Source organism: Daphnia pulicaria, chromosome 3, assembly GCF_021234035.1.
Source record: "Daphnia pulicaria isolate SC F1-1A chromosome 3, SC_F0-13Bv2, whole genome shotgun sequence".
In the NCBI taxonomy this organism is placed as follows: Eukaryota; Metazoa; Arthropoda; class Branchiopoda; order Diplostraca; family Daphniidae; genus Daphnia; species Daphnia pulicaria.
In genome coordinates this window covers 7,668,480-7,691,409 of record NC_060915.1, presented here as the reverse complement: position 1 = coordinate 7,691,409, position 22,930 = coordinate 7,668,480, and the positions used below count along the sequence as shown (strand labels likewise).

At 41.8% G+C, this 22,930-nt stretch overlaps 3 protein-coding genes across 4 annotated transcripts; 2 read left to right on the top strand and 1 right to left on the bottom strand.

The window, feature by feature from the left end:
* The first annotated feature begins 760 nt into the window (after nucleotides 1–760).
* Nucleotides 761–3,571, top strand: LOC124329492 (E3 ubiquitin-protein ligase AMFR-like). The gene is made up of 8 exons (XM_046788558.1): nucleotides 761–1,255; nucleotides 1,332–1,589; nucleotides 1,667–1,913; nucleotides 1,985–2,058; nucleotides 2,128–2,271; nucleotides 2,366–2,489; nucleotides 2,550–2,767; nucleotides 2,841–3,571. The coding sequence occupies exons 1-8, from the start codon at nucleotides 986–988 to the stop codon at nucleotides 3,177–3,179; spliced, it is 1,674 nt and encodes a 557-aa protein (XP_046644514.1). The 5' UTR covers nucleotides 761–985; the 3' UTR covers nucleotides 3,180–3,571.
* Nucleotides 3,572–3,688: 117 nt separating this feature from the next.
* LOC124329494 (tRNA pseudouridine(38/39) synthase-like) lies at nucleotides 3,689–5,933 on the bottom strand. 2 transcript variants are annotated; one of them, XM_046788560.1, is made up of 11 exons: nucleotides 5,644–5,931; nucleotides 5,463–5,581; nucleotides 5,360–5,390; nucleotides 5,158–5,288; nucleotides 5,071–5,090; nucleotides 4,979–4,998; nucleotides 4,677–4,919; nucleotides 4,313–4,605; nucleotides 4,093–4,242; nucleotides 3,899–4,032; nucleotides 3,689–3,824 (listed from the first exon to the last, which is right to left on the bottom strand). In XM_046788560.1, the coding sequence occupies exons 1-11, from the start codon at nucleotides 5,710–5,712 to the stop codon at nucleotides 3,745–3,747; spliced, it is 1,290 nt and encodes a 429-aa protein (XP_046644516.1). In that variant the 5' UTR covers nucleotides 5,713–5,931; the 3' UTR covers nucleotides 3,689–3,744. The 2 variants fall into 2 exon arrangements, with proteins under 2 accessions (XP_046644516.1, XP_046644515.1); XM_046788559.1 differs by having other exon boundaries at nucleotides 5,360–5,581; nucleotides 5,644–5,933.
* A 582-nt stretch (nucleotides 5,934–6,515) lies between these two features.
* LOC124328367 (alpha-2B adrenergic receptor-like) lies at nucleotides 6,516–22,351 on the top strand. The gene is made up of 8 exons (XM_046787126.1): nucleotides 6,516–7,165; nucleotides 7,362–7,457; nucleotides 7,615–7,742; nucleotides 12,534–12,657; nucleotides 13,163–13,380; nucleotides 18,975–19,398; nucleotides 19,551–19,637; nucleotides 21,666–22,351. Exons 1-8 carry the CDS (start codon nucleotides 6,818–6,820, stop codon nucleotides 22,347–22,349), a joined length of 2,109 nt encoding a protein of 702 aa, XP_046643082.1. The 5' UTR covers nucleotides 6,516–6,817; the 3' UTR covers nucleotides 22,350–22,351.
* Nucleotides 22,352–22,930: the final 579 nt, after the last annotated feature.

Below are 22,930 nucleotides of genomic sequence, written 5' to 3'. Positions count from 1 at the left end.
TTGAGGACGCAAATCAGGCGTTAACAGTGCTGTGTGTGTGCAAGGACACCTTCTTCCGGTCCCAATCTGGTACGAAATGACACGCTACTTTTTTCATAGCCAGCACACAACAAGACGATAAAATCGGCTAGACATGCAGCTAGACAACGTTTTATTTCTGATGTTTCTCCCTTTTTTCTGTCTTCCATCACGCGCTGCCATCAAAGCAGAAATAATAATAGTGAATACATTTTCTTTTCAAGGTTGATTCGGGAGTACAATTTGGATCAGCGTAATTGAGTACTCTTATGCGTGTGTTTGGGCAGTGCTATAAAACTGGGCGTTTTTGGTGCGGGAGAATGTTGTGGAATATTTAGCGAATATATCTCAGAAAATTTTTAAGGGATCTTGAAGTTGTTTCTGAGTAAAAACAAAGAAATCTACTAAGACTTGTGACGTATCTTTTTCATTTTTAATAACAAACCAGCATTTTGGTTCACACTGCGTACTGAATAATTGAATATTTATTAGCTTGACTGTCCGAGAGCGCAATTCAGTCTACATCTACATTTGAGAACATGTATGCATAGTTGACATTGAATACATATCTTCCCCTGGGGATAGCGAGACGGAATCTGCCTTGTATTTTTTGCACATTTTTGACCTTGCTAGAAAATAGTTTGCTGGAATTTTTTGAGGTTGACGCCCAAAACGTCAGTAATTTTTTTCATTCCGTTTGCAGTGTTTACGTGTACTAGATGCTGTTTAGCCTCACCCGCCTTATCAGAGTTTTGACACATTTTCGGATTATTGAATCATTTGACGGCACTTGTTATCGAAATGGTCGTTAGATAACGCAGTGCTATCAAGATGAAATTGCCTTGAATTGCTGTGCTAGCTAATCCTAGTTATTTCTGCTGATGTTTTCAAATGCAATTTTCACCCTAGATTTGTTAGTAGTTTTGTCGTCTTGTGAACCCAATTTTTCTGTGTCAACAACAACAACATGCCTGTCTTACTACTTGAGAGGTTACCCCTCCCGAGTTTGGAAGCTTACGCGGTAGTCAGTGTTTCTCTTTTGGGTTTGTCTCTTCACTACGCTGCAGAAAAAACACAGAACCCTGAATGGAGGATGCAATTTGTTAAAACGAATAGCAGCCAAGAGATTCCCAACTCCTTGCAAGCATTTATTTCAAATATCCTGTCACGTTACTGGCTCAGCTCCAGAGCTCAAGATATTGTGTCATTTTCTATCCATGACAGTCTCTGCATTTGGGTTAGAACATGGCCATCCTATATTATTAGTCAATATCCAACACTTTAAACTTGTTTTAATCTTCTACCCTTTACAGATTGTTGTGAACATGGCTTACTGCCTCCTTGTATTATTTGGAAATTGGCTGCAGAAGCAGGTGTTTGGGGAACTAAGAGTTTCTGAACTGCAGCACATCAAAGACAAGTTTTGGAATTTTGTGTTTTACAAATTTATTTTTATATTTGGCATTAAAAATGTTCAAAGTATGGAAGGTGTTATATTATGGGGGTCCTGGTTTTCTGTTATTGGCTTTCTACACATTCATGCTCAACTTTGCCAAGACAGATTTGAATATGTAATTGGATTTTATCTTTCTTTTTAAAAAATTTCAAACAGGTATTGTAATTTATCTTATGTTTGGCGAAATTATAGTTATCTATGACTCCATGTACCCCTCGAAATCGACACATCCGCTTGCTTACCCTGCTGGGATCGATTCTGGTGGCATCGGGATTATTATTTTTGATTTGCCTCGGCGTTGGACAACGCGCTGGATGGATTACATTTGCCTTGGTCGCCCCGGAATGTCTTCTCTTGGCTTTACGTACCACCCACGTTATCTTTAGATACATCCTCTACCTGCAGTCTTGTCATCCGCCCATTCATCAGATCTCTCAAGGTTACTTGAGTTGCGCATTCGCAACAGAGACTCTCGATGTGCTCAAACATCTGACGATTGTTGGATCATAGGGTGGAGTCCTTCGTCGTACTACGTGGAATTGGCGGTGGAGATTTCATGCCTCGTTGTGGATTTGGCACATCATGTGAGACGAAATTGCTTTCTGCAATGCGACTGAATTTCGGTAACCCCTTTTTTGTCTCTTTTCGTTTAGATTCACATGCTTCTGCGAGCGAATATGCTGCTCTCTATGGCATCTTTGGTCATTTTCATGCAACTGCGAGTGCTCTACGAACAGCTGTGTGGACGTCTCCGGCGACACGGGAACTACAAACGGTTGCTGAAATTGGTTGAATTGGTTTGTACTCGAGTCGATCTAAAATATCTTATTCTCCCCTTCTTCTGCAAAGTCTCTAGTTTTAATCATTTAGTAATTTATTCTGTTATAATAGTGCTGTCCCTTGGAAACACTCCATTTCGAACTCGAATCTGAATGGGAGGATAACAAATGTGCCATTTGCTGGGAAGCAGCAGCTGTAGCCAGACGGTTGCCGTGTGGTCATCATTTTCATCATGGTATTGACTCATAACAATTACTGAGGCAATCCTTCATCTATCTATACTTGTATGTAATAGGTTGCCTGTTGCACTGGTTGGAACAGGATCCTACGTGCCCTACGTGTCGACGCCAACTTTTAGAAGATGGATCGAAAGAAACTACTTCGTCTTCACGTCCCCGGGAAACTGCAAGTTTTATATCGTGGACGGGCTGGAATCGACTGTTTCAACAAAACACTGATACTCCGGTAGTAGCAGCTGCAGAAAACTCTCAATTGGAAGCTTTAGCTGATCAGGTGTGACGAAATCTATCATAAAATTCTACTAATTCTTGTTCAACAATTTAAATGTTTATTCTGTGCGTTCTAGGTACTTCAATTGTTTCCCGATTATTCGTTTTCTGTTATCGTTGAGGATCTACGGCAAACTCGCTCAGTAGACTTAACAGTTGAGAATATATTAGAGGGTCGTCTTCTGCCCACACTTCCCAGCTTTCAACAAGAGCCTAGTCTTTCTACGTTGCCAACATTCGTCAGGCAAGAAAACCAATTTGATGTTTCCCAGGAACCAGAGAAGCTCTTTGTTGATGATCCGCAAGAAAGACAACACATTCTTCAATGTCGTAAGCATGAATTAATCGCGGAAGCTCGAAATCGCTTTCTTCAGAGACAAGCACTCGAAAACAATTCCACTATCATTGAAAGTTGATTTTCTTGCTATACACGTATGATTCTAATTCGTTATTGATTCTAAAGTGCGCAAATTATGCATTAGTGCATCTCATAATTCAAAAAACCTGTTTGTATGTTGGCAAGGTAAATTATGAGTAGAAAGATAGTGCCTTTTTTTAATAATTACGAAATACCGCTTCGCTCGACTGGGCGTGGAAGAAAACCCTCTCTATGCCGCAAGCTAGTCCCATCACACAGACGTTCACTGTCAAACAGGGCCTACAAATGTGATTTTACTGATTCACTACCGACGAAGTGAATGCGCAAGCATTTGATTATCAAGCATGTAGAGGACGAAATCGGAAATGTTTTTTTTTTTTTTTTTTTTTTTACATTTTTTTCTGAGATTAATAAATCTTTCCCTTAATATCTTGAACAAGAATAGTGGTGATTTTCTTTCAAAAGTAGCGTTTTATGCGAGTATAAAGTGGCTATGGCAACAATTTAAACCCCTAAAAATTCAAATACAATCAAGCATGATCCTTGTTACAATTTGTGTGGAAGTTTTATTCACAATTGCAGTTTTAACACGTGATCAGGCATCAAGGGCAATTGGCGTCAGTTTCAATTACTTCTATTCGTTGGCGCTTGGCGTACACGTGGATACGCTCTTCCAAACTTTCTGCAATATATATATATTTAAAATAGAAGTGATAAGTTAAGTCATTTTCATACCACGTTAAGTGAATTCATTACCGCATTTTTGCCTTTCCATTAACGGCAGATACGTTTTCGGTTCAACTCCATATACCAGACCTTTTAACTGACTTTCAATTTTGTCATCAACCAAACCCTCTAGGCTGTTCAACATTTCTTTAATCATCGTCGCCCTACAATAATAAACATTAATAAGATTTCGCAAAAAAAAATGCGTTTCTTTTATTGCTTACTTAATGCTATTTTCGGCCCAAAGCGTCTGATAACCACTTATCACATATCGAAGAGATTCCGCATCGTAAATCCATTGACAGTCATCATCGGAATAAGTACAAGTGAACAAATTAAGTGGAATTTCAGACGCCATCCCATACTGAGGTTTCCTATGATTGGATAAAAGAATATTTTAAAAAGTATTAAAAAACAAAACAAATTGAGCCGAGTTACTGTTACCGAGGATTGCGCTCAACGTCAAGTAATTCTTGGATAATTGTCGTTTCTTCTTTACCTTGTCCAATAAGAAAAAGTATGGCAACAATACACCTGACTTGATGCCAGAGAAATGCTTGTCCTATTAATTTCAATCGTATCATTGAATAGCTGTTCGTCTTATCATCATCGATGGCTTCAATTTGAATGTCTATTATTCGCCGATCAAATTTAATGACACCATTGCCCACATCCATTTTACACAAGTTGCGAAAGTCGTGTTCCCCAATCAACGATTGTGAGGCGACTCTCATTCTCTGCATGGATGACGATTTAGAGAAAGGTATATTACCGATTAGTAAATACAGTAAGTTTGTTTAATATTTACCTCTATATTTAGATTGGCCTTTGGAAAGTAATAGTGGTACGTTCTTTGCCGACAGTCGAAACGGGCACTCAGAGATTGATTTATCGGCGCCCAAGCTATCATTCTGATTTCAGGAGGAAGAACTTTATTAAGTATACCAACATAGTCGATTTCGACGGTGTTTCCAACTTTTGCTTGATGACCATCTGGAATAAAAACACCTTTGCCTTCTGATAAATTCGAGCGCAAATCAATAGAGATAGCCTGTAAATTGAAATAAAATTAAAGCTAAAAACACCAAAGACACAATATAGAGCAAATACCTGTCCAAAAGAACTAACACCTAAGCAGCAAAAAAAAAATGCCAAATTAAAACCAAATATAAGTGTAATTAAAGACAAACTAAATAACTAACCTTTGTCAGTTCTACCACATCTAGCAAGCAAAAAATTTTGATAAATAAATAAAGTGATTGCAAATAAAACTAAATATATCAAAGTACCTATGGTAGTTACTTGTTTCACGACTCTCTAATAATCGAGTTTTTTCCAAAGCTTTAAACACTTCAGCCTCAATAGTTTTCTCAGTATGTTCTTGGACAACAAAACCAGCATAGTCCCAACCAACATAAGCCTGAAAGGGAATGTGAATACATTTGCAATTAGAAATTCCAACTTGATGTTTAGACTTAAATAATTGCTCACCACTTGTAGCAACACATGTCTCTTGGCATATCTGAAAATAAACAAAAGAATTTGATAAAAATTCAAAATAACATGTTCAAATATGTTAATATAACTTACGTACTTTTTGTGATCAAAAGCCTTCTGTTTCATTTCATGCTTATCAGGTACACTTTTTGGTTTTAGCAAATTTCTTAGTTGAATCACATGTGACTCCAACTGTTGAACACGATCAATCAGCTCCTAACGGAAAAACCTTTTATTTTGAAATATTTAATCTTACTAATATAATTTGACAATAATACTTCTTTAGAAAGTGACTGAAGGTCTAGGTTTTGCTTCGCCTTGCGAGGATTCACCTTTATATTGAACATTTTAAGGTTTGTAACTTTGTAGATTGTATGAGATTTATGTCATTAAATGGGTGACAGCTAGCTTCCTAAACTAGAAATCCCTCTGGCATTAAGAAAAAAGTTTCTTCCTATTTAGACTTTAACAAATAATGAAATAAACCTATGCGACCTGCGATGTGTTATTAAACAAGTTTAGTTAGTTAGACAAAATTTCAAGCAACTTCGAAAACGAGCAGACGGATTGACGAAACTTATTTGTACACAGGGTTGCCACTTGCCACCTTTAAAAAATATTTCCTATTTGCCTCAAACTCAAAATAACAACAAACAAGGCAAAATACCTCATCCTCAATTCCTCATGCATCGTGCAGATTAAGAATACTGCTGTATACCTAAAAAAGTTATTTACCATATCCAGTAATTTAACCTCATGAAAATATCTTCATATTGTTATTCTATATATAGTTCTGTGGTGTACAGATAATGAAATATTGACATCAGCTGACAGCTTGTAAGCCTTATACATCAGCCAACGGAACGGACCCATAAGATATTCGAGGAATTTATCTACTGCGTTTCTCAAATCTACTTGTGAACCGAAGTGATAGACCATTTGGCACCGGAGCTCATTCCAGTTGAATTGAAACCTTGACTGCGAAAGAAGCGCGCACGCAAATTTATGACATCGTTCGACGGATAGGTTTCCCTGCCAAAATGATCAGCAACAGCAAACATTACTGCGCTTGCGTTCGCTCTTGGCCAACCTCCAGGGAAATGATGGCATTGTGTAAAATTCGGTATTTGTTCTCATCGAGTCTAGGTGGACGACCTAGACGAGACGGTCCACATTCATTGCCTCGACTACACGACGCGTGCACAGGCTACTTACCATTTTATCCGTCGCCAAGCTTTTCAGTCTAGCAAATTGGGGTCCCTACTGCAGGCCGAAATGTTCAGAACGCTCCATCCCGAGAAGTCGTGAAAACCGAATTAATGTGGCACCTGGCCTAATCTTTCAGAAGTGCTCGACGCCGTGCGCTATAAAGGTCTCCCCTCATTCCTAACTGGAACCGCAACTGTTTATTTGTTGGTGTGCAGTTGTGCTGCAGTAGTAATCCAGTAATCCATGATGGCTTGTGTCAATATTTCTGGGCGCCTCTACCCTGTCGAATTGTGGAATATAACTGAGCCGGCGGATGACTCGGCCGAATGGGTGCCCGTGTTGGATGTCTTCAATGTTGTCGGCGCTGGCTCCAGTGGAATGGGCAGCGTCTGGAACAACATGGGAATTGGTTTCAATCTTTCGTCGTCAGCGCGCCCCGGATTCAAAACTGAAATATTCCGAGATATTGTTTGCATGCCCAATCCCAAAAAGATACTGGAGCAGTGGGAAATCGACAAGAATTTAGCGATGCTCATCAGCTATTCAGTTATCTTCGTCATTGGCGTGCTTGGAAACGTCACTGCCATGATGGTATGCAAGAGTAATACGATAATGCATGGAACTATATACTACTTGATCCGGGTTGCACATTTCGTAGTATACCGTCATTAATTTGTTATTCTTGTCCAAACTCAATCCTATCGCTAATGACTTTGTACTGTAGAAATCAATAATCAAATGTTACGCTGCATAACTAATATTATATGATGAATGATTAATGTCTAAGGGAATGATCGGTGATCGTAAATCGCGAAACGGAACAACTCTTTTCCTGGTGTCTCTCTCAGCTGCCGACCTCCTTCTGCTGCTAGTCTGCGCTCCGGTAAGCCAACGTTTCGCAATTGTGTCCAAACGCATAATAATACATAATCTATGCCTTTGCCATCATTTCCTCTCCATTTGTTGTTTTATTTTCGGGCTGGTGTTGGCTATTTCCGTCGAAATATCGATACATCTTTTTCGGGGCTGTGACGATGTAGCTGGAAGTATTACAGTACTTTGTCATCCAATGGGACGAAGCGGGAACCATCTGCAAGACTGCCAAATATGCCGAAGTTCTTTCAGCGGTCGCCTCTGTTCTCAATCTTACGGCCGTATCTCTAGAAAGGTAAATCTTTTTACAATATTTTAAGTCCCGTATGTACAGTATGTTCTGCGTATACTGCATAAGCCGACTTCTATAGTATCCTGATTCAGATGCACGGCACGACAGGCTAAGCCAACAAAGCTGCCTGTTTGGGAAAAAAAAAGGCAGATATGAAATTGGCCAATCACACGGCATTCATGAAGGATATCGCATCTTTTTTTTTTCACCCACACGAAAAGGATAGAAAACTTCAACTTCGCAGAGATCCTAAATGAATCTCTTTGTCTGTAGGATATTATCGCGCATTAGGATTCCCGTTTCCACACTTATCTACTGTCAAAAAGAGTTACTATACTGCGGTTAGAAGACAAATTTCGTTAAACTGATAAGAAGCATATTCGGACATCTTCAAAGCCATGGTCGTCCTTTTTTTTTTTTAACGTTTACTTATTGTTAACCGCCTAAATCGCAATTGAGTTTTCCTTCGTATTGACATGTGTTTTGTTTTGTCCCTATGACGTGGGTTTGCATTGTGTGACGAAAAGAATAACCTTAACCGGGTCGTGGTCTCTTTGTGGTTGCCTATAGCAACGTGAGTATATAAGACATTAGAACATTTTGACCCAGCCGACCATACACGAGAAAGAGTTTGCAAAGATTTGATAGGAATTAAGACAATGTCGACTGGATAGTTGCACGTTTTAGCTTGCATCATTATATCCGAAATATTGCAGCCCCTGGCCAAAAAAATAAACCCCCAAATAAAGGTTGAAAATTGCAAGCAACATGTCACGTCCCGCCAATATAGATATAGCGCAATACTTGCCCACGGCCACTCACCATCTTGTAGGCTACATTGTAATAAAGATAATAACAAAACAGAATCACTGGATCGTGAGGGCATGCACACATGCATAATAATAACATATATATTTACGAAGTCCCCCGGGAGGAGCTAGCGAAAGGGATATGGGCAGTGATGGAGCCTCGAGATATGTACACGACAAGTAGAGGCTGATGGGGAAAAAGGAGATCGTCAAGAAGAGAAATGAATCTTGCGTGATCGACGCGCTGGCCACCACAGCGCAGCAGCGCATAATACGGTCGTCATTAGTCGACTTTTTTGCGCCTGCATCTCTTTTGAGACTATGTGCTCATATATCGTTAAAAAAAAAAGATATCGTATATAGGCTCCGCTCCTCGCGTGTATACCGTGGAGAAAATAAGAGCGATGGCGATGTCATACATCGACCGAACGCACCACGGCGCTTGTACACAAGATCTGGTGCTAGCCGGATGGTTCTATTTAGTCTAGACTGATCGGGTCGCAGAAACCTCACAGGGCCAGCAGCACCGCATGAATAAAACAAGGACACACAAAACAGGGACACACCACACGCTGTATGTACTAACTGCGTGCGCTTGCTAGCTTTTTACTTGAGTGGAAATTACGCGTTGGAATTTCATTAGTGCAAATGAGTCCCTGTACATAATGGCTAGGAAGGCACTATTTAATCGGGCCTACGGAGGCGGAGCAACGGAAGTCGGAAAATGAGAAAATGTGAGAAATTCAATAACAACACGGACTGATCTTCCCATTCCGTCTCGTTTTTTTTTTTTTTTCATGTTGATTTGATTGGATATATTCTACAGCCATCGTCTATTTTTTTAATCCGTTTGCCAATTTTTGTACGTGACGGAATATTGATTAAGACTCGGTTCTACCGGGATTTTACACGAGGAGCGACACGGGATTTAGATTGAGCGCTCCCCTGTAAAAAACCATTACAGAAATAGGAAAAAAATAATAAAATTGAATTAGACAAGCAGTCGAATCCTGTCCTTTGCTGCGGCGATGCTTTCACACAAGACGCCAGTTGCGTTAATTCGTTCACTGCATCGAAACGTCACGTCCGCGATGGATTATTGGATTCATCCACGTATATACAGTCGTACTATAGCGCTAGTCTTAGAATAATAAAGGCGTCTAATGCAATACAATAAGTTATGTCGAATAACGCAAATAATCTGTGAGCACGGACGTGCATTTTTTCTTCCCCCTCCGCCGTCTTGACTCAAGTTATCTATACGTTCGCCGCCATGAAAATAAAGCGAAAACGAATGGCGAAGCGAGATCAAGACGAATGGCAATCTGGGTGTGGTATATACGCGATATGTAACCGACGGTGATTAACGATGGGTCAACCGTCAACTCTAGGCTTCGAGATACGAGCGCACTACGGGTGAAACTCTTTCTATTGTCATCCTAATGTATTTCTGGTCTGATGATCTTTCTCCTTTGCCGAGCCAACAGCAGAATGTTGAAGGCCTCCAACACTGACAGGCGTCGCCGTCATTATCACCATCATTCGAGGGGGGGTCTCAACTGCTCAAAACTCAACAACATCGTCCTCAACTATAAGCCAAAACAGACCGATCTCAAATCGAAAAAAGTGAGAAGAGAAGAATTTTTTGGGAGAAGCGGAGGACCGTGCTGCCGACTTCCATCCCAACGACTTGATGTGTAGAAAGATAAAAGAAGAACAATTCGTTTAGAAGAGGATCGAGCGACATGGAGCCGAAACTCTTATAAATGAATAAGGAAAACCCATTTCGCTTGAGTGGGGCAAAGTTGTCTGAGATCCGACGTTTAATTCCTTTCTTATATTCCGGTAATAAACCAAAGAAATCGTATAGCTATATCCTGTTTGGCCGCAATGGAAACCGCATTCAGTTATAACACGCGGTGAATGGCCCTTATGGCTGACACAGCATCGAAAAACAATCGACATTTTATTATTATCGTTGTGGACTTCTTCCGCCGGAACAGCAAGCTCCTATAAGCACAAGTAGATAATAGATAATGCAGTTCACGTATAAAGGCTAGATATAAGAGTCGTGGTAACGATGCAAGCCGTAAAAATCAGACTGGCCAAGTATGAGAATTGTTCCATCGGCATCACGATTGGCGGGTTGAGGGGGAGGGGGGGGGGTCTTTCATCTCTTCTTCGGATTCATTTTGATTTCCTTTATCTTCTCGCTTCTTTGGTTGCGTCGAATAGATGCGCCAGGTTCCTTGCCAAAGTCAATGATCTGATGGGTTGTATCACGTATCGGCAATTTCTTTAATTCTTTGTTCCTTTTCTCGTTGTCAAGAGATGCCGTGTCTAGTTTTCTTTGATTCAAGGAAAAGCAAAGAATCGGAGAAGGGAAAGTACCGAAGCGTTAAACTTTCCCCCTTTTTTTCCTTTATTTTTGGGGTTCTCGGCAATTTTCTTCCGGTTATTTCCGGTCAAGCGATGGCTTCATTCCGCATGACGTATACCGGAAACTATACGTTACCGAATCAAAACTTATCTTTTTATATAGTATATCGTTCCTGACTTGTATTTACAGTAAATAATAATAAAAAAATCATCATCCAGCTATTCCATTCCAGTAAGAATTCCCCTTTGGCCTTCTATCCTGGAGCCATGTTAGACAACATAAAAAAAAATATTAAAAAAACACACAGGCGAATGTGACATTGTCTTGAAAGGAAAATAGTGAAAGAAGTGGCTCTCTTCCGATGTTATCTTCTATATACGTCTATCGATCTTGCCGATTGACTTTGATGGTCGCTAATAACGGTGAATAGGTGATGTTCAATGTAAGCTCGACAGTTCGCGTAGCTACAAGTTATTGAAATGCGCCATGTGAGATATGCATAATAGGCCATCCAGCAGGGGCTTACACGGCATGCTTTTGAATTGCACATTACAGCGGGCGCCATAAGACGATGTGAAATGCCGAGAGTACCTGCATGTGCAGCTCCAAACTCAAACTGTACAAGAGCTTACATTTTCGGATATGCAATGCAACTTCCATTTCGGTTAGTCCATTTTAAGTCTGATTGCGTTGATCCACTCTGACAGCGTCCTTTATCATTTTAGATTTATTTCCCCTGGGTCGGTATACCGTACACATAAGAGACAGTTAGAAGTTAAAAGAAATATATATCTTTATAGTGTACAGACCGGCTTTTTAAACAATCATGATCATCCAATCCCACATATTCAGCTACATGCCTACATAGTACCATAAGCGATAGGAAAAGAGAGCGGGAATATCTATGCTGGGAAACCTGTGACTTGTGTCAGCACTTTATCACGCGATCGGCATATCGGCCAAGTCGCATCTATCACTTTTCTACGTGGAACCAAAGTTTCTGATTGGCGTCAAACTGTGCGCGTATACGTACGCAACTCTCGCATCTGGATATATACCGAGAAAAAACAAACAACGCAAGTCTAAGAAGATCAAAGTTGATGTATATAACTCGCTGATAAAGTTGGACGTGATGAAAGGTTACCCGTCCGGTGTTAGTCCCCGAAGACAAGCGCGTGTCGCCTACGCAGTCTTCTTGATTATATTTCCTTCTTCGACCTTTTTTCCGGCCGGCCGTGTCGAGATAACTTCCCATTAAACAGCAACCAGCTATTAGGCATTTCTGACCAGCATGCAAGATTAAGGTAAGAGAGGTAACAGAGAACGAAGAAAAATGGGTTTTCGGAACGGACAACAAACGAAAATAATTAAGTAACTCTCGCTCGGCCCCCGCGATGGTTTAAACGAATTTAAACGAAGATTTGTTTGCAACATCTTTTTGTTGCCGCCCGCGCGCGTCGCTTGTTATTTTGTTTGGGCTTCCACTTAATCGGTTGACATATCCTTCCCCGGGCTGGTGGTGTATGTATACAGACTGCGTCCTCGCGATGTCTACAATAAATTCACTATTTTTGTTTGGGCTAACCGTAATTTTGTTTGGAGCAGGTTTATAGTGATTGTGTTTCCAATTCGCTCGCGATCCGTGTGCACCATGAGCAATTGCCGCAGAGCCGTTCTAGTCGTTTGGATCGTTTCACTCTTGTTGACCGCGCCTGTTCTCTTCACCAAGGTACGTAAACTGCAGTTACGATGGTCGGGTCTCCAAGTAACAGTCTCATCTGTCTAGTCTACTGCCACCCCCCCCCCCTACCCTCTTGCACGTAAATAAATGACTAGACTGGCCACTGATGAGTGACGTATTGATTACGCCAAGCATCTGACAAATAAACAGCACTTAAATATTATGATCATCCGGGCGGATATATCGTCGTTTCGTCTTTATATGTTACCCTTTTCAATTGAAGGCAATTTCGGAGGCTGCTGAATAAGCTCAGACTATAAACACCGAACCGCTCGGAGCTCGTTAAATTAAACGAATATTTTTGCAGAGAAGGACATGTTGATAATGTTGATTCTAACGTTACACTCTTATATATACGTATAAAGCCGCCATCGTAAAATCAATTACGATAATGAACTGTTGACACCGTTTCTATGGCAATTATATGTATATGATGCTGACGCATTTGTTTTTTGTTTGTTTTTTTTCGTATTTGTTTTCTTTTTTCTTTTAGGGGACGAATCCGTTGACGTTCACCGACGGCGAAGAGTCTGTAACGGTTAATTACTGCGTCGAAACGGACGGAGGAGTCGGTCTTATCTTCGCCATTTACCAGGCCGTTATTCTGCTGCTAGCGCCGGGACTGGTCATGATCATCTGCTACACTTATGTCATCCGGGAATTGTGGCTCTCCACCCGAAATATGAGAGTACTTACCAACACCAACACCAAGTAGGCTGGCATACATAATCCTTCGTCTATAATATACATTCGCCGGTCTCTCCGTATAGCCGGTATGTTGCACATAAATCCCAAGACCATATCGTCTGCCGGTCTGTTAATAATTCGCTATACTGGCGCGCTATATTCTACAAGTATAGGAGCTTATCGAACAATGGCAAGATCTGACCAGGTTTCAGCAGGTAGTATACAGCAAATATTGTTATATTACAGGAGAGAGCGACAACGATCAAGTTACAATCATAATAATCAACAATGCGTGTTTCGATTAAACGAGTTTGGGGACCAGCAATATAATAAGCAGGACAGAGTTGATTACTTCCCAGAACAATTTGCTGCCTGCTGGCAATCGAGCACCATCAAGCGGAAAACCTCCGCCTGCGTCCCCCCCCCCCCGTGCGTCTTCTTAAATCCACTCAACAAATAGACTAAATGCAACATTAACCATCTGATTAAAGAGCTAGATACTCTTGCTCTCTCTCTCTCTCTCTCTCTTCGGAATCGCCCGCGACATTTGTAGCGCGCATACGGAATATGTTTTTAATGATAGTTCCCTGGCGAACGGAAGTGTAGCATTTAAATAAATCAATGGAAACAGAACACGAACGACTTTGATTTCCATGCTGCTGCTCCGCCATTGAAATTCACTGGCAGCATCAACAGCATCAGGTTTTTTGAGTGGGTGGGAAGAGAGTTTTTAAATTTCGCAGATTTCTTGGCGCAGGGCGTGGTATAAGCATTTGAGGCTTCTACACACAGCACAACAGCGTCGACGTAATAATAACCGAGGCGGCGGCCATTAAAAGGGGGCCTGCAATTCTTGGATCGGATTCGTGTTGAAGCGAAATGCCGCGTAAGACACCTCGTTGTTGACACGATTGCGTACTGACGATCGATACGATCCAATCAAAGAAATACCTTTTTTTAAGCCCCAGCGAGCGTGTGAAAACGGCAGTGGAGGTAATAGATGACGATTGACGAAGGATTGTCGCCCATATCTGGCACGCAGCTTATTGTAGAAAGCCGAGTGGGAACCCAGGCACGTGTGTCGCTTGTGTGTGAAACTGCCTGGGAAGCGGGTGACAATTGACAAGCGTAGGCTATGTACATACAAACATAAATACATACATACATGTAGATATACTTTACAATGTACACGCACTCGGCGACGCCCACCTTCAATGTTCTCTTAAAGGGGAAATGTAGTGGGACTCGGAGAACGCGGTGCTTGTTTGTTACATAAGCATCCATTTGAAATTCGATCAGATACCAGCAGTTTATAGTAGACTCCAGTCGTATAGAGTTAAGTGTGACGCTTATACTTGTAGTTCAAACCATCCCTTGTTATTCCAAGTGCCTGCTGGCTTTGTCAACTCGGTCGTTACCATATGTATGTCTGGTTTTTAATTGTCCGTTTCCGCCAACGCAGCACGATGAAAAAGACTTGACTTTTGTTATTCAAGCCATTCAGCATATCCAATCAAAGATAAGCGAGCGTCTTGGAGCTCTTTGGTTGTGTCATGTAGAATTTCCAGCGCGTATACCTCTTGCTCCGTCTATTGAAATAACTTTCGATCCTTGCGCGTCCGGCCCGGCCGTTTATTCGATAAGGCTACCGTAATAGTTGGAGTTGGCTTGATTCTATATCGATCGATTCCGCGTTCTCTAAGGCGCTGGACTTACGACTCTAGAGGAATGCTGTATTGATATGAGGCAAGTGTGCATTGCCCCATTTTCATAATGCCGAATAGCTATTCACTCAGCCGAAAATTGTGTAAATCACGGAATAATCGGTAATATTAACTCGCAACTTTCGGTTGAATGCTGTACAAAGCCCAGCATATACAGTATGCGCGAGCATTTGAAATTTCCAAACGACTTGTGCAGCAGTTAGTGCAGCAAGAGCCGAGAGAACAATAACAAATAACATCATAAGTATTGTATTACCTTTCTCAGCTTGTGCCATATTTCTTTTCCGTTTGCTTTTTTTTTCGAATTTGCAAACAGATTGTTATTCTTCTCGTTGATTTCCCTGGTGCTGTTCTTCGTGAGCACAGCATCAGGCAGGGCAGCACGTGCACAGGAAACAAACTTGTTATCATTCGATCGAAGAACAAAGATTGCGGAATTGTATCGATAAAGGCAATGCCTATTTTCACGCAGCAAAAGGGCAGAGGTGAAAGACTGGAGAGAAGACGACCTCAGCAGGTTATAATCATGCAAATTTTATACCGGAACTTAAATATACGCAGGCATTGCCAATAGATTATAATTATTATTCTTATTATTGCCAATAGAGGCGAATTTATTCAGGTAACAGTATAGGGACAATCAGGTAGTACATCAAACGAAGTGAGGAACAAGAGAACACACTAGAAATATGATAAGACCACAAAATGCTGTACATCAAAGAGATTTTTTTTTTTCTCCAGCTCGTTATTATGGGTGAACTTGCTCAAATGGAATTTTGACACCTCGTCGCGGGAGCCATGAGAAAAGATAATACTGGAATATTATTATGCAATAGGTGGCCGGGTACACGTTTTATAGTTTCGCGGGGGTCGATAATGCACAGTACGGCACGGCACGAAGGTGGTGCGCTCCTAGAATAGAAGTCAAAGCTGTATAACTTGTTACTTTTTATGGAGTTGGTAGTTGAGTGTAAGGCAGTCTTATGTGCGTCGTTGTATTGACATGATCTACACAAGAGAAATCAAAAGAAGAATACAAAACAAACAATATAGGCGTCTATAAATCGTATACGGTCGTGATTGCGCCAGTGGCATCGCGGGGCCCTTAAGCCTGCATCTATAGTTGTTAGCATGTCGACTTCTGCTGACAGCAGACTTCCGTTCAATTCGAAAGGAGAAAAAAAAAAAAAAGAATATCGACGCCAATTGCGCAAGCGTATTATTATTTTTCTGTATTTGTTCATTAGAAAAAAAAACATTGACTAAACCACAGTCCTCTTCAGAGTCTCTGGCTTAATTTATCAATGTCTGTCTATGGGCAGTATATTATCGCTCTTGAGAATGTTTCATCCTTTCTATAACACCCACGCGTCCGATGCGTAGAATATTGCGCAATGAATTTAGCTGAAGAGTGAGAGATAATTGGTCCACCACATCAACTTGTTTCTGTCGTGTTCCAATAGATTGCGGATTCCCCTAAATACCCTTCGTCCAGGATTTTGACCCAAATTTTGGTATACCCAACGGCCATGGATACTTTCAGCGTCAAACGGCGCCTAGTATGAGTAGTAAAGTAACGATGATGTAATTCAAAGATGAATAGACCAATATGGAAGGATTAAAGCCTATAGGCTACATACGTTGTTAGACTGAAAGGAAGGTAAAGTTGAACGCTGAGGACAATAAAGCGGTCCGCACCCTTTTTGGGGGTACAGAAGAAGAGATCAATGGGACCATTAAAACCCCGCCCTAATCATATCCGCCTTAAACTATACCTCTCACTGTATTCTGCACAGCACCATTATACTATATTCCCACTAAAAACTCAAAGGAATCATCCAGCGTTGCGATGTATCACCCATTATCCGACACATAATGCGCGTAAAAAACGAGTAACTTTTCTTCTTGTTTTAAGCTGCTGACATTTACTACTCGAAGAAAAGAAGAATTCGACTTATTGGCATGCCGGGAACTTTTTTTTTAAACAAGAGAAATGGCAGACAGGTGGAAAATTCAAGGAGAGAGCGGTAGCGAGCGGGAGCGAGATCAAACGAATAGATTAACAGAGCATACATTCCAAGACTATATAAGACGTGACTTTTTGTAAGGGTTTTATATAGAATAACCTTTGCCTCCCGCCACATAATTGGTTATTTACCCGCAGTGAACAAAGCTGACGGCAAAGTTTGAGATATTAGAAGATTAGTAGAACGCATGGGTTTCACGCAAAGAAGCGTGAATGTTGAAACGGAAAGAAAGCAGAAAGCAAAAGCCTTGAACTTTCCTTTTGATTCATGCAAAGATATCCTCATTGGCTAAAGAAAAAACCACTTGATGATGTTCAAAGCTCCAGTTTAATAAATCGATGCGAAAATTTCCGACTGTCCCTTTCCCCCCCCCCGCATGTTTTCTGTGTCGTCCATCAATATAGACGATTGAATGAACTTTCACGTTTTCGGTCGTCTCTTTCGTCAATTAGCGGAAAACCTAGTCGATTGAACTTCGATCGACAGATTAGCCTACGTCGTTATCTTCTGGGAAATGGTGGGGAATACAGACAAAATCGAATAACTCCATCACGCGCTCAATTCAGTCGATGAGCGATGACGTGCTGAGCAAATCAACCTCAACAAAACACGCAATGCGGTGCAACAATTAGGGGGAATAACGCGTTTACATCAATCAAGAGAGTTATGACGCAATTCCGACACGGCTGACGGGATCTAAAATTTCCCCTTGGATTTTTCGGACACTAATTAACATAATGAGACATATATACTTCGTGATTATTTTTTTAGCCGTCGGGAGTGAGAAATGCCATTCACTTTCTAGTGTACCCAATTTGGACTTGAGGGGCGCTTGGGGGCGCTATAAAAAAAAGTACAAATGAAATGCGTCAAGTGTAGTACGAGGATCCTAAGAATTAACAATGGCAGCTATAGCAATGTTGCCTTCGGGAATTGATGGGGATCTAGCCGCGGGAATCCGTATACGGATTATCAGTGTCTTTCAGCGCAACATCAACAGAGATAGTAAGCCTGCTCTGATATAATGTCCCAATATCCCCTTGTCACAAGTCGAATGTTTCTTGACTCGCTGCAATCTTCTTTTGTAAGTTTGTCGATAAACGTCTTTTTTTGAAGTATCGTTAACGAAGTTACTATAATCTCAGCTGACCCACTGTCTGCCGATAGTAACGTACAAACAAAAATAGAAATTGGAATTCATGAGAAAGTATACTACCGGTATACGTTTATAGTCGACACCGGTCGACACGGATAAAATGTCACAGGTAAAAAGATTGAGCCAGGATTTCAACAACGATTGGGCTCGTAGAGACATCATGCTACAAACAAATTTGATAAAAGAGCACAAGCAAGAAATAGTTGCGTACACGATTTAAAGTTAAAAGGAAAAGTGCCGGTGGGGGTACATCATCAAGCCAGCGGGGGAGTTGATTGAGCACGAACGCGTGTATTTCTTTGTCTGACAAATGCACATTTTCGTGCCATTGACGGTCGGGCTCGACCAGCCATGCAGGTGCATGGAATGAACGCGTATAATACGTAATACCTCCCCCACGACGAAACATATTTGGATTTCTCTTGTTCACCTGCAGTTGTGATTATTGTTGATGTCGTTTGCCGTTGTTATTGGATTGATGTTGCCGGGGAGTGACCGTTCGAGTGCACAACACAAAAAAGGGAGAAGAGAGAGAGAAAAAAAAAGTGGGCCAAACCGACCGGACGATTACATTGTTCGCTTATACGGACAGAGTGTGCCCGCCATTCTGCGAACCATGCAGTGCTGCTGTACTATTAGCTTGCTTGCCGGCAGCAGCAACCTTTATTTCTATTGTTTGTATCTTGTTTTGTTTTGTTCGGGCGACATCAGTCACGAGAGACCGTCGCGTCACCACGAGAGGCGATGGCGCGGCGGGAGCAGCAGCAGCGGCAGTCGATGGCCATACAATCAAAAGACCGGCAATGACTCTGCGTCATCGTCGTCGTCGGTCCCGCGAGCCGTTGCCACAACCGTCGCTGGAACTACGATCGTCGTCGGAGCTACGGGCGTCGCCGCCGCCACCATCCCGGGCACTTCGACTGCCCTGCTGCCAGTTCGCGGTCACGAAGCTTGTCTGCTGCCTTGTCACGGGCCGTGTGCGGCCAGTAATCAGGCCTCGTCATGCTGTAAAGGATTCGCAGGCGCCGCCAGTAACGGCCATCATCATCATCATCACCCGCCCACTATATCCTCGCCGGAAAACAACCCCCATCACCGCGAGTCTCATTTAATACTGGCTAGGAAACATCTCAGAGTAAGAACTTTGTTCCACGCCCATGCATGCTCCTGTTTTTAATGCTGTGTTGCCTTTTTCTCACGCGCACTAGCTCAACCCGAACATGCATCTTCTAATATTCGATCGCTCTCTCTCTCTCTCTCCCTTTTCTTTCGTTGTTGCGATGACAGGAAACATTGAGACCTGCTCGACCTACTATCAGAAAGATCGGAGTCCATCAGGCGAGAGCGGAGGATGCCCGTAACGCCAGGAAACAGGTGACGTCATCTCTGACTTTTTTTGTTGTTGACTATATACGTCTGTCGTGTACGTAGATGGGAGGAGCATTTGTTGTAGGATCATTTTTTGTGTTTTTTGTTTTTTGTTTTCTTGACGTTGGGTTCGTCAATCTCTTGATATCAGAACAGAATGTCAAGTCTGATGCTCGGGGCGCATTTTACCATAAGGTTCTTGTGTTCTTCCTTTTGAAGTTTTTATCCGAGGCAACAAATAATCTAGCGTTGCGCTTTTGACGAACTTTTGAGAGCCTCCTTTTTTCTTTTCTTTTCTTTCCTTTTTTTTCCAAAGAAAAAGAAAAATAGATGACTGCGCGCAAAACCCTTTAATCATTAGGTGTTTCTACTCGGTTAGGTATACGGGGGCGATGCACATTTTATAAGAAATCGATGGAAACTAAACCATGAACATACGGCAAACGCAACACTGCGACAGCACATGACATGTCTAATATAACAAATATATGCGGTTTAGTCTTCCCAGTTATGACATTCGACCGTTTCTGACGTAATAAACCGCGAACCTTATATAGCTGCTGTATTAGCATATTTCTTTGTTATCAGTTTCTGTAAGGTATTATAGTATACTTTGCAATATATCCTTTCGACGGAGAGCCTTGCACGGCTTTGAAGAAGTCTACTCAAAACAAAATATTTATGGACACAACGAACGAGAGTTTAAATTTTGAAAAAGACATCTAGCTACCGGTAATATATTTATTCGCTATTGGGCGTTTCGACCATTTCGACAACGATTGCTTTCTTTATATCCGTTAATATACAGTCTGTGACACATAAATCATGTGGGTATTGCTCCTATGAGATGCTAATATATCTTCCTGTCAACTTGCACGGCGTCGCGGACACATTCAGCTCGCTATTAACATTAAAGGATATTCCAATAACGCCTAATCTACCGTACGTTCTTTATTTGCACTGGCATTGCATATTAAAGGAAAGTATTGTCTGTGGGTTATTCCCGGGCATGCGTACACTATGCTCACTTGTTCAGATACACAAAGCATTGCTAATTTACAAAGCTCTCTCTGCTTGCACAAGTGTTATTAGTTCGCTGTATACGCACCACGGTTCCGTTTTGCTTCTATAAATTTCAAAGGACTTGCATCAATAGGAGATAGAGTTCACTATCGGGGCGGCGACAAACAATACATCGACCCATATGAATACGGTCTGAAGCTGTTTGAAAATGTCTTTGGTTCATGGTTAAGTTTCTTCCGAGACAAAAGAGCATAGTTGACTAAGCCAGAACATGCACGCAAAGACTCATAAGCTCTCAATTCGTTTGATCCGCCTGTCGGCCGCCTGTACAGGCTGTTGATGAAATGACTTTGATTAGGCAACCATCAACCAACATATATGTAATCATTTCAATCCATAATGTCCAATTCCTTCCGTTCTTCATGTTTGCAACAAGACATCTTCTTTTATTTACACATCTTGGCTATTTCAGCCGGCTTGGAAATTAATTTTAACGAGAGACTTATACTCTATGCTGCTGCGCTTTGTCCGTCTTGCTCTTCTTCTCCATCCTATTATAGCCACTTTATAAAGAGCCCCTTTTCCCTCCTGGCGGTGATTCTACCGTACACGGTACATTCGAGGAGACCGCATCCCATTAAAAGAAGCCGGAGTCACTCAATGATTTAGATTCTCTTCTATCCTAAGAGCTGGCACTGAAAGACAAAAGAGAAAGCTGGGCAACTAGAGAGGCATGTAATTCAAGAGATTGGCAGCAGCTTCCGTGGCCAGCAGCACAGACTATTATATATGTGATGGCTAGAGCAGTAGAGCTGCAGTATTAACTGACGTGAATTCATTTGTTGGCCTCGTAACCAACTGATTAGAAATAATCTAGCCCTTTTTTTATTATCATTGTTGAAGTGCTTCCACGTCTAAGACTCTAAGTGCTGTCGAATTATAGAGAAAAATACAAGAACTAATGAGCACTAATCAACTTGATTCGTTTCGTTATAATACCCAAAATTACAGGTGATCAAGATGCTGATCCTGGTGATTGTGCTCTTCCTCATCTGCTGGGGCTCGCGCATCTGCATGGAAATCTCCATCAAAGTGGGACTGGAGTACTTCTCGCAGGGCATCTACTTTCTACGAGTAGTCATCAACATGCTACCCTACGTCCACTCGTGCTTGAATCCCTTCATCTACTCGCTGATGTCGAAAAACTTCCGCCGATCCATGTGGCGTCGTATCCACAGTTGTTGCTGCTGCATCTGCGCCAACAGCTACTGCTGCTGCGTCCGGCGCCGTTGCATCTGTCGGGCCTCCAACGCTTTCTCATCGCCGGCCAGCAGAGCTGGGCACGAAGCTACTCTCTCCGGCGACCGATCCCCTGGCGGTCAACACTGCCGTCATTGTCGCCAATTCAGCAGCCAATACAATTTGAACGACCTTTCCGTTGGCATGGGAGCCGGGGTCTCTCTGAACGCGCACCAGCACGAGCGGCAGGAAGTCAACCGGGCGGCTAATGGATCGACGACCACGTCCAGATTACGAGGTCTCACCTCTCGACTGGCCAGGGGTGGCAGCGGCACTTCGAGTGGTGGCAGTCCGCTCCTTCTGATGCGTACCCTGAGTATGAACAATCGCTCCGTCTGCTCCACTTCAGTCATTCCGGAATGTACCGAGCATTCGGAAGTTGATTGTTGTTTGTAAAACAAGAATAAATAATCAAGACGAAGCCAATTCCACTGTTCCAAGAACTTGTTGCCATCAAAACGCGCTGGCGCTTTTCATCCTTTTATTTCGCTGACGTACAGCACTTTATAGCAATCGTCTGCCGGGCGACATTTTCATCGGGCACCGGTGGGCGGATGTAATAATAAAAGCTGTTCATATCAAATCCTTTTTTTTTTTTTTTTACTGCAGAGTAATGAACTCGCTATGGACAACTTGTGTGTATATATCAATTGATTCAAGCATGTTTTTTGGCCCATTGATTTGCAAGTGACTCGACATGTTTGACTTTTGATTTCTTTTTCCCAACGCCATTCTCCATCCTACTTTTTTTGATTATGTATTGATATATATTGCACAGCGCTTCTTATTACTGAGGTTACTGAGGAAACCTATATCTTTAATTATTATATTCAGAGCTTATATGCATCCGAAATCAAATAAAACTTGTATCGCATTTCTATACGCGCCTCGTGGGTGTTTGGTTGATCGAGAAGCTGCAAAAGTTCCATTTCAATCAATCGCGCTCCTTTTTTTATTGCTTTTCTATACATACAAAA

What these genes read in the sequence shown, in the direction of transcription:
- LOC124329492 (XM_046788558.1), top strand. Translation starts at nt 986, where the DNA reads ATGCCTGTCTTACTACTTGAGAGGTTACCCCTCCCGAGTTTGGAAGCT. An exon ending in TTGTGGATTTGGCACATCAT is followed by an intron (nt 2,059 to 2,127) that starts GTGAGACGAAAT and finishes CTTTTCGTTTAG; the next exon opens with ATTCACATGCTTCTGCGAGC. An exon ending in TGGAAGCTTTAGCTGATCAG is followed by an intron (nt 2,768 to 2,840) that starts GTGTGACGAAAT and finishes TGTGCGTTCTAG; the next exon opens with GTACTTCAATTGTTTCCCGA.
- LOC124329494 (XM_046788559.1), bottom strand. Translation starts at nt 5,712, where the DNA reads ATGTTCAATATAAAGGTGAATCCTCGCAAGGCGAAGCAAAACCTAGAC. An exon ending in GTGTTAGTTCTTTTGGACAG is followed by an intron (nt 4,920 to 4,978) that starts GTATTTGCTCTA and finishes TTCAATTTACAG; the next exon opens with GCTATCTCTATTGATTTGCG. An exon ending in AGGCCAATCTAAATATAGAG is followed by an intron (nt 4,606 to 4,676) that starts GTAAATATTAAA and finishes TCATCCATGCAG; the next exon opens with AGAATGAGAGTCGCCTCACA.
- LOC124328367 (XM_046787126.1), top strand. Translation starts at nt 6,818, where the DNA reads ATGATGGCTTGTGTCAATATTTCTGGGCGCCTCTACCCTGTCGAATTG. An exon ending in CGCCTGTTCTCTTCACCAAG is followed by an intron (nt 12,658 to 13,162) that starts GTACGTAAACTG and finishes TTTTTCTTTTAG; the next exon opens with GGGACGAATCCGTTGACGTT. An exon ending in CTTACCAACACCAACACCAA is followed by an intron (nt 13,381 to 18,974) that starts GTAGGCTGGCAT and finishes GGGCGACATCAG; the next exon opens with TCACGAGAGACCGTCGCGTC.